Below are 11,093 nucleotides of genomic sequence, written 5' to 3' on the forward strand. Positions count from 1 at the left end.
AACTACTGACTACTGACTACTGACGACTGACTACTGATGATTAACTACTGACTACTGATGATTAACTACTGACTACTGACGACTGACTACTGATGATTAACTACTGACTACTGACTACTGATGATTAACTACTGACTACTGACTACTGATGATTAACTACTGACTACTGACAACTGACTACTGATGATTAACTACTGACTACTGATGATTAACTACTGACTACTGACTACTGATGATTAACTACTGGCTACTGATGATTAACTACTGACTACTGACTACTGATGATTAACTACTGACTACTGACTACTGATGATTAACTACTGACTACTGACTACTGATGATTAACTACTGACTACTGACTACTGATGATTAACTACTGACTACTGATTAACTACTGACTACTGACAACTGATGATTAACTACTGACTACTGATGATTAACTACTGATGATTAACTACTGACTACTGATGATTAACTACTGATGATTAACTACTGACTACTGATGATTAACTACTGACTACTGACTACTGATGATTAACTACTGACTACTAACTACTGATTAACTACTGACTACTGACTACTGATGATTAACTACTGACGATTAACTACTGACGACTAACTACTGATGATTAACTACTGATGATTAACTACTGACTACTGACTACTGATGATTAACTACTGACTACTGACTACTGATGATTAACTACTGACTACTAACTACTGATGATTAACTACTGATGATTAACTACTGATGATTAACTACTGACTACTGACTACTGATGATTAACTACTGATGATTAACTACTGATTAACTACTGATGATTAACTACTGACTACTGATGATTAACTACTGATGATTAACTACTGACTACTGATTAACTACTGATGATTAACTACTGACTATTAACTACTGATGATTAACTACTGATGATTAACTACTGACGATTAACTACTGACTACTGACTACTGATGATTAACTACTGACTACTGACTACTGACGATTAACTACTGACTACTGACTACTGACGATTAACTACTGACGATTAACTACTGACTACTGACTACTGACTACTGATGATTAACTACTGACATGACTAACTACTGACTGACTACTGACTACTGACTACTGATGATTAACTACTGACGCATTAACTACTGACGATTAAACTGACTGACTACTGACTACTGATCACTGTAAATTAACTACTTCTAAAACTGACTGACTACTGACTACTGATGATTAAATGACGATTAACTACATTAACTACTGACTGACTACTGACTAACTACTGACGATTAAGTGACTTGACGACTAACTACTGACTGACTACTGACTACTGACTACCTGACTACTGATGATTAACTACTGACGCATTAACTCTGACGATTAACTACTGACTGACTGCTGACTACTGACTACTGACTACTGACTACTGACGATTAACTACTGACGATTTTTACGACTACTGACTGGCTGACGATTAACTACTGATTTAATAACTACTGATGATTAACTACTGATGATTAACTACTGCTGACGATTAACTACTGACGATTAACTACTGGTTGATTAACTACTGACGACAACTACTGATGATTAACTACTGACTACTGACGTCGCACGATTAACTACTGACGATTAACTACTGGCCGTCATTTAACTACTGACTACTGACGATTAACTACTGACTACTGACTACTGACTACTGACTACTGACTACTGACGATTAACTACTGACGATAACTACTGACTACTGACTACTGACTACTGACGATTAACTACTGACGATTAACTACTGACTACTGACTACTGACTACTGACTTGACATTAACTACTGACTACTGACTACTGACGATTAACTACTGACTACTGACTACTGTCACATTAACTACTGACGAGGTAACTATGACGATTAACTACTGGCGACTGACTACTTATGATTAACTACTGACTGACTACTGACTACTGACAACTGACTACTGATGACTGACTAGATGATTGACTACTGACTACTGGGAATGAATTAACTACTGACTAACTACTGATGATTAACTACTGATGATTAACTACTGACTGACTACTGACTACTGACAACTGACTACTGATGACTGACTACTGATGATTGACAACTGACTACTGACTACTGACTGACAGACTACTGATGACTGACTACTGATGATTGACTACTGATACTGACTAATGACTACTGATGACTGACTACTGATGATTGACTACTGCGACTGATGATTAACTACTGACTACTGACTACTGATGATTAACTACTGACTACTGACTACTGATGATTAACTACTGACTACTAACGACTGATGATTAACTACTGACTACTGACTACTGATGATTAACTACTGACTACTGACGACTGATGATTAACTACTGACTACTGACTACTGATGATTAACTACTGATGATTAACTACTGACGATTGACTACTGACGATTGACTACTTATGATTAACTACTGACTGACTACTGACTACTGACAACTGACTACAGATGACTGACTACGGGACTGATGATTAACTACTGGGATTAACTACAGGCGATTGACTACTTATGATTAACTACTGACTGACTACTGACTTTTGGACAACTGACTACTGATGACTGACTACTGACGACTGATGATTAACTACTGACTACTGACTACTGATGATTAACTACTGACTACTGATTAACTACTGACTGACTACTGACTACTGACTACTGATGATTGACTACTGACTACTGATGATTAACTACTGACTACTGACGACTGATGATTAACTACTGACTACTGACTACTGACGACTGACGATTAACTACTGACGATTGACTACTTATGATTAACTACTGACTGACTACTGACTACTGACAACTGACTACTGATGATTGACTACTGACGACTGATGATTAACTACTGACTACTGATGATTAACTACTGACTACTGACAACTGACGATTAACTACTGACTACTGACAACTGACTACTGATGATTAACTACTGACTACTGACTACTGATGATTAACTACTGACAACTGATGACTGATGATTAACTACTGACTACTGACTACTGATGATTAACTACTGACAACTGACTACTGATGATTAACTACTGACAACTGACTACTAATGATTAACTACTGACAACTGATGACTGATGATTAACTACTGACTACTGACTACTGATGATTAACTACTGACAACTGACTCGACTGATGATTAACTACTGACAACTGACTACTAATGATTAACTACTGACAACTGATGACTGATGATTAAAACTGACTACTGACAACTGACTACTGATGACTGACTACTGATGACTGACTACTGATGATTGACTACTGACTACTGACTACTGACTATGATGACTGACTACTGATGATTGACTACTGACGAACTGATGATTAACTACTGACTACTGACTACTGATGATTAACTACTGACTACTGACTACTGATGATTAACTACTGACTACTAGGATGATGATTAACTACTGACTACTGACTACTGATGATTAACTACTGACTACTGACGACTGATGATTAACTACTGACTACTGACTACTGACGATTAACTACTGATGATTAACTACTGACGCATTGACTACTGACGATTGATGATTAACTACTGACTACTGACTACTGATGATTAACTACTGATGATTAACTACTGACGATTGACTACTGACGATTGACTACTTATGATTACTCAACTACTGACTGACTACTGACAAAACTGACTACTGACTGACTACTGACGACTGATGATTAACTACTGACGATTAACTACTGACATTGACTACTTATGATTAACTACTGACTGACTACTGACTACTGACTACTGATGACTGACTACTGACGACTGATGATTAACTACTGACTACTGACTACTGATGATTAACTACTGACTACTGACTACTTATGATTAACTACTGACTGACTACTGACTACTGACTACTGACTACTGATGATTGACTACTGACTACTGATGATTAACTACTGACTACTGACGACTGATGATTAACTACTGACTACTGACTACTGACGACTGACGATTAACTACTGACGATTGACTACTTATGATTAACTACTGACTGACTACTGACTACTGACAACTGACTACTGATGATTGACTACTGACTACTGATGATTAACTACTGACTACTGACGACTGATGATTAACTACTGACTACTGACTACTGACGACTGACGATTAACTACTGACGATTGACTACTTATGATTAACTACTGACTGACTACTGACTACTGACAACTGACTACTGATGATTGACTACTGACGACTGATGATTAACTACTGACTACTGACTACTGATGATTAACTACTGACTACTGACTACTGATGATTAACTACTGACTACTGACAACTGACGATTAACTACTGACTACTGACAACTGACTACTGATGATTAACTACTGACTACTGACTACTGATGATTAACTACTGACAACTGATGACTGATGATTAACTACTGACTACTGACTACTGATGATTAACTACTGACAACTGACTACTGATGATTAACTACTGACAACTGACTACTAATGATTAACTACTGACAACTGATGACTGATGATTAACTACTGACTACTGACTACTGATGATTAACTACTGACAACTGACTACTGATGATTAACTACTGACAACTGACTACTAATGATTAACTACTGACAACTGATGACTGATGATTAACTACTGACTACTGACAACTGACTACTGATGATTAACTACTGACTACTGACTACTGATGACTGATGATTAACTACTGACAACTGACGATTAACTACTGACGACTGACTACTGACGACTGACGATGATTCATTTGTCAGAGTATATTGGAGTGCCACGGCAGAAAACTACAACATGTAGCGAATTTTGAACAGAAGTGTTGATAGGGCAGGACTGTTGTGCGGCAGGTCGCATTGAACAAGGCAGTTAACCCCACTATTCCTAACCCGTCATTGTAAATAAGAATACATTCTAAAACTGACTTGCCTAGTTAAATAAAGGTTAAATAAATTGAAAACATTAAAATGCAATGTAGCGAGTTCAGAACTTAATTTATTGAGCCAAGTGACTTCCGAACTGCCTGGAATTTCCCGAAATACCCCGCTGTGTTGCGTCTCGGGGGCATTTAGTCTCAATCCAGCGGTCTGTCTGTCTGCTGAAAAACGTGAGCCACGTCACAAAGGGTCTACCGGGATATTTAAGCTAAATGCAGTTTTTACGCTACTGTCTGGCTGCACAACAAACATGCATTTAATAAATAACATGCAATTATGTCGGCTGCATTTCAGTGCTATAGAGGCGTCACTAAAAACACCCTGGTTCGAATCCAGGCTGTATCACAACCGGCCGTGATTGAGAGTCCCATAGGGCGTCGCACAATTGGCTAAGCATCGTCGGCCGTCATTTGTAAATAAGAATTTGTTCTTATCTAACTTGCCGAGTAGGCCCAAGACAGACACACAGAACGATAAGGAGGAGAACGTCTGTCTGTAATTGTATTGTGATAATGAAGAGGGTAACTTAATGTAACTCTTGTACAATAGACCATCTCTTTTCTAACTAGCTCACTTACTAACAGCAACCGTTATAGTCACATAACCTAATCTTCCCGCGAGGTAACTATGTAACACAGTGTAATAGGATAGCCCGTGTCCAATGATGTCCATATAAAAACGCACTGGGTGTGAGAAATGCGCTTTACAGATGAAGTGTATGATTGGGAATAATAATAGTAGGCTACACAACTAGTCAACAACAGAAATAACCTTGTAGCCTACTTCCGTATTGAGCAATATGAGCGTATCTAAACCAAGACAAATGCAGGCGAGAACACAGGCATAGTTTAAGATACATCATCATCATCATAAATAATAAAATAATAATGTCCTTCTGTAGCTCAGTTGGTAGAGCATGGCGCTTGTAACGCCAGGGTAGTGGGTTCGATTCCGGGACCACCCATACGTAGAATGTATGCACACACTGTAAGTCGCTTTGGATAAAAGCGTCTGCTAAATGGCATATTATTATTTATATCATCATCATCATCACCCATGTCCTCTTTCTCACCTCGTCGTCGGCGTTATTCCCAGATCCGTCCCCGACCTGGGCCATGGTTCGCTGGGTAGAAGGCTAGCAAGCAAAGCCAGTAAAGGACCGGGACTGGTAACAAACTTAGGGCTTCAGCAGGAGAAAAGGCTATTTTCATTAGGTTCGAAAATTATTTCGTTTTGGTCCAGCTCTCATTTCTCTCTCTCGGCGGTGAGTGTCTCAGTCTGAAGACTGTTTTTGCCTGGGCGGTTCGTGGTTTAGCCAGCTGCTGCTTTCTCTCTGCGGAGCCTCTCCTCCCACCTTCCTTTCGCGGGATACACACTCCCAGGAACGCTCAACACCGGTCCGCCTTGTGACCTCACAACAGGAAAGCCGTTTCCACCCGGGCAGCCCAGTCCGTTCTGACGACACAGCCCTCGAGCCTTTCTCCGGTCAATCACGGAAAGAACGAGAGAGCCAGGTGTCACGTCAGCAGTCAAGAAACTGAAACAGGATATAAGGCAACGCGCAACCGGCCGTTGAGATATCAACAACCCCGGTCAAAAGCCGGCATTTAGCCTATTTCTATCAACCCGCTGCCGTACTCACTCTCTTCTGCATATAGCCTAGTCTAGTAGAGAAGTCATGTATATATGTGAATCGGTCCTTCTCATTTGAACGTTTATTCAGCCTAGACAAATAGGCCCAGAGAGGACAGTCGCCTATAGACTATACTAACCGGTTACGGTGTTCTCGTATCGACTCAACGGTAGACTCTGGACGCGATCATTTTTAATAAATGTGCCTCGAGTCCAAAAGCGACGCACCACGATACGCATGTGACTCTGCGTGCCTTTATTTATTTATTTATTTATTTATTATACGCAGAGGGGTTGGCCTGGGAATCAATTCAGATGAATAGTCACGCACAAAATCATATTTTCTAAATGCCAGTTAATTATGATCCATAATAAAAAAAAATACAGGTTCCTAGGATAAGAAGTGGATACCGTTCTTATTCCCTCGGTGTCTGAACGATAGCCTATGGTTGTTGTACCCTAATAAGTTTTGAAAAAAAAATGTACCGTATTAATATAGGTTTTTACAGTGTGCGCATTGCGCGGAAATTGTTCTGGCGATGTGGCAAATACAAATCGCTCCTCCCCTCCCACGAGTCAGTGGTCCTCTTCACATGCACCACCCAAAGACAGCCACTAGAGGGAGGCAAAGGCGCTCTCACGACCTCTAAGCATCTGGAAGAGACAGAGAGAGGGAGAACTATCTCTCATCCTGAATATACAAGGTCTGAGGTCTACCTCAGATCTGCCTTTTAGGATTCTGCACTACTTTCTACTGAAGTGCAGGAACCCAGACTTAAATCAAAGAAATGGGAAAATACAGACATTGTCATCCTACAAGAAACATGTTATAGAGGAGACAGACCCACTGGTTGCCCTCTAGGTTACAGAGAGCTGGGAGTCCCATCCACCAAACTACCAGGTGGGTGGTATACTGAGATGGACCCACTGATTGCCCTCTAGGTTACAGAGAGCTGGGAGTCCCATCCACCAAACTACCAGGTGGGTGGTATAGAGGAGATGGACCCACTGGTTGCCCTCTAGGTTACAGAGAGCTCAGTCCCATCCACCACACTATTATATTATATATATTATTATATTATTATTATATATTACCACACTACCAGGTGGTAAATAGGGAAGGACTCAGGGGCATGCTAATTTGGTAGAGAGCAGACCTAACTCACTATTAAATTAGTAAAAACTGGAACATTTACATCTGGCTAGAAATTAATAAGGAAATTATCTCAACATGTACTAACTAGTCTGTGGTGACCTAAATGTCAGAACTGGACAAGAACCTGACACTCTAAGCACACAGGGGGCCTGGAGGTGACAGTATTCCCTCCCCAATATGCCCCCCAGGTACAACTATGACCAACAAAAACGGTCACAACTCCTGCAGCTCTGTCGGATTGCCAGTTCAATGTGCCACTAGAGATCCTGGTTTGAGTCCAGGCTCTGTTGCAACCGGCTGCGACCGGGAGACCCATGGGGTGACAGGTTGGCCCAGCGTTGGCCGGCAGGGATGTTCATCGCGCTCTAACGACTCCTTGTGGCGGGCCGGGTGCAATGCACGCTGACACAGAGTTTCCTCCGACATGTCTGTAAGTTGCGTCTGGCTTCCGGGTTACTGTCATTAATATTAAAGAAGCAGTGCGCCTTGGTAGGGTCGTGTTTCGTGGCTCTCAACCTTCGTCTCTCCCAGTCCGTATGCGAGTTGGCGATGGGATGACAACCATTGGATACAATGAAATTGGGTTAAAAAAATGTTTTAAAAAGGAACATAACATTTGACATACCAATTAGGATCTGGCTAAAAATACTGTAATCAGTCATAGAGCCCATTGCCCTTTATGGTTGTGAGGTCTGGGGTCCTCGTTCACCAACCAAGAATTCACAAAATGGGACAAACACCAAATTGAGACTCTGCACGCAGAATTCTGCAAAAACATCTTCTTGGTAAAATATCAAATAATGCAGCTCATAATTAGGACGATTCCCGCTAATGATTCAAATCCAGAAAATATTTATAATAATATATATTATAATATACAATATAATTTAATTCTACAACCTGCTGTAACTGATTGACAAAGCCTTCACCTACGAACCTGGAGAAGAGTCCCTCAGAGCCCCAGGACAGCAACACAACTAGACACAACCAAATCATGAGAAAACAAAAAGATAATTACTTGATAATTACTTTTGGTTACTGTCATTCATATTCACCCAGTTCAATGTAACAGTGACAGGTTTAGGTTACTGTCATTCATATTCACCCAGTTCAATGTAACAGTGACAGGTTAGGTTACTGTCATTCATATTCACCCAGTTCAATGTAACAGTGATGGGTTTAGGTTACTGTCATTCATATTCACCCAGGTCAATGTAACAGTGACAGGTTTAGGTTACTGTCATTCATATTCACCCAGTTCAATGTAACAGTGACAGGTTTAGGTTACTGTCATTCATATTCACCCAGTTCAATGTAACAGTGACAGGTTTAGGTTACTGTCATTCATATTCACCCAGTTCAATGTAACAGTGACAGGTTTAGGTTACTGTCATTCATATTCACCCAGGTCAATGTAACAGTGACAGGTTTAGGTTACTGTCATTCATATTCACCCAGTTCAATGTAACAGTGACAGGTTTAGGTTACTGTCATTCATATTCACCCAGTTCAATGTAACAGTGACAGGTTTAGGTTACTGTCATTCACCCAGTTCAATGTAACAGTGACAGGTTTAGGTTACTGTCATTCATATTCATCCAGTTCAATGTAACAGTGATAGGTTTAGGTTACTGGCATTCACCCAGTTCAATGTAACAGTGATAGGTTTAGGTTACTGTCATTAATATTCACCCAGTTCAATGTAACAGTGACAGGTTTAGGTTACTGTCATTCACCCAGTTCAATGTAACAGTGACAGGTTTAGGTTACTGTCATTAATATTCACCCAGTTCAATGTAACAGTGACAGGTTTAGGTTACTGTCATTCACCCAGTTCAATGTAACAGTGATAGGTTTAGGTTACTGTCATTCATATTCACCCAGTTCAATGTAACAGTGACAGGTTTAGGTTACTGTCAGTCATATTCACCCAGTTCAATGTAACAGTGACAGGTTTAGGTTACTGTCATTCACCCAGTTCAATGTAACAGTGACAGGTTTAGGTTACTGTCATTCACCCAGTTCAATGTAACAGTGATAGGTTTAGGTTACTGTCATTCATATTCACCCAGTTCAATGTAATAGTGACAGGTTTAGGTTACTGTCATTCATATTCACCCAGTTCAATGTAACAGTGACAGGTTTAGGTTACTGTCATTCATATTCACCCAGTTCAATGTAACAGTGACAGGTTTAGGTTACTGTCATTCATATTCACCCAGTTCAATGTAACAGTGACAGGTTTAGGTTACTGTCATTCATATTCACCCAGTTCAATGTAACAGTGACAGGTTTAGGTTACTGTCATTCATATTCACCCAGTTCAATGTAACAGTGACAGGTTTAGGTTACTGTCATTCATATTCACCCAGGTCAATGTAACAGTGACAGGTTTAGGTTACTGTCATTCATATTCACCCAGTTCAATGTAACAGTGACAGGTTTAGGTTACTGTCATTCATATTCACCCAGTTCAATGTAACAGTGACAGGTTTAGGTTACTGTCATTCACCCAGTTCAATGTAACAGTGATAGGTTTAGGTTACTGTCATTCACCCAGTTCAATGTAACAGTGACAGGTTTAGGTTACTGTCATTAATATTCACCCAGTTCAATGTAACAGTGACAGGTTTAGGTTACTGTCATTCACCCAGTTCAATGTAACAGTGATAGGTTTAGGTTACTGTCATTCATATTCACCCAGTTCAATGTAATAGTGACAGGTTTAGGTTACTGTCATTCATATTCACCCAGTTCAATGTAATAGTGACAGGTTTAGGTTACTGTCATTCATATTCACCCAGTTCAATGTAACAGTGACAGGTTTAGGTTACTGTCATTCATATTCACCCAGTTCAATGTAACAGTAATGGGTTTAGGTTACTGTCATTCATATTCACCCAGTTCAATGTAACAGTGACAGGTTTAGGTTACTGTCATTCACCCAGTTCAATGTAACAGTGATGGGTTTAGGTTACTACATGATACTAGAATGTTCTCTGAACCCATCATGAGGTTTCTACAACCTAGCCTATGAATGAAAGATCACAATAGGTTCACCCAGGTCAAGAGATACATTTGAGAAGACAGAGAGTGACACATGGACAGCCCAGTTCAATTCAATACCAGGTTTGGTTACTCTGTCACCTACCTGATATAGAGAGTGTAATCACTTAGAAACGTTTTAACCGAATCTACTGAATGAATTCACTACCTGATCACACGGAAAGATAACTAACAGTCACGGTTGCTCGGAGTGCGCTCCGTAGGCGTTCGTAAA

General features: G+C 40.0%; 1 protein-coding gene and 1 long non-coding RNA gene across 4 annotated transcripts in view; one reads left to right on the plus strand and one right to left on the minus strand.

The window, feature by feature from the left end:
• Window positions 1–6,858, minus strand: part of LOC127916357 (tetratricopeptide repeat protein 39B) — a 78,029-nt gene extending 71,171 nt beyond the window's left edge. Inside the window, exon 1 of one of the 2 annotated variants that reach the window (XM_052498001.1) lies at window positions 6,098–6,858. In XM_052498001.1, the coding sequence (XP_052353961.1) occupies window positions 6,098–6,142 (45 nt within the window). In that variant the 5' untranslated portion in view covers window positions 6,143–6,858. The remainder of the gene's footprint in view (window positions 1–6,097) is intronic. The other variant, XM_052498000.1, reaches the window with a different exon arrangement.
• Window positions 6,859–9,013: 2,155 nt separating this feature from the next.
• Window positions 9,014–10,826, plus strand: LOC127915606 (uncharacterized). 2 transcript variants are annotated; one of them, XR_008091426.1, is made up of 3 exons: window positions 9,014–9,090; window positions 9,573–10,254; window positions 10,393–10,826. It is a non-coding gene; the product is annotated as an uncharacterized LOC127915606 (long non-coding RNA). The 2 variants fall into 2 exon arrangements; XR_008091425.1 differs by lacking the exon at window positions 9,014–9,090 and adding an exon at window positions 9,146–9,290.
• Window positions 10,827–11,093: the final 267 nt, after the last annotated feature.

This window comes from Oncorhynchus keta, chromosome 35, assembly GCF_023373465.1.
Source record: "Oncorhynchus keta strain PuntledgeMale-10-30-2019 chromosome 35, Oket_V2, whole genome shotgun sequence".
Taxonomy (NCBI): Eukaryota; Metazoa; Chordata; class Actinopteri; order Salmoniformes; family Salmonidae; genus Oncorhynchus; species Oncorhynchus keta.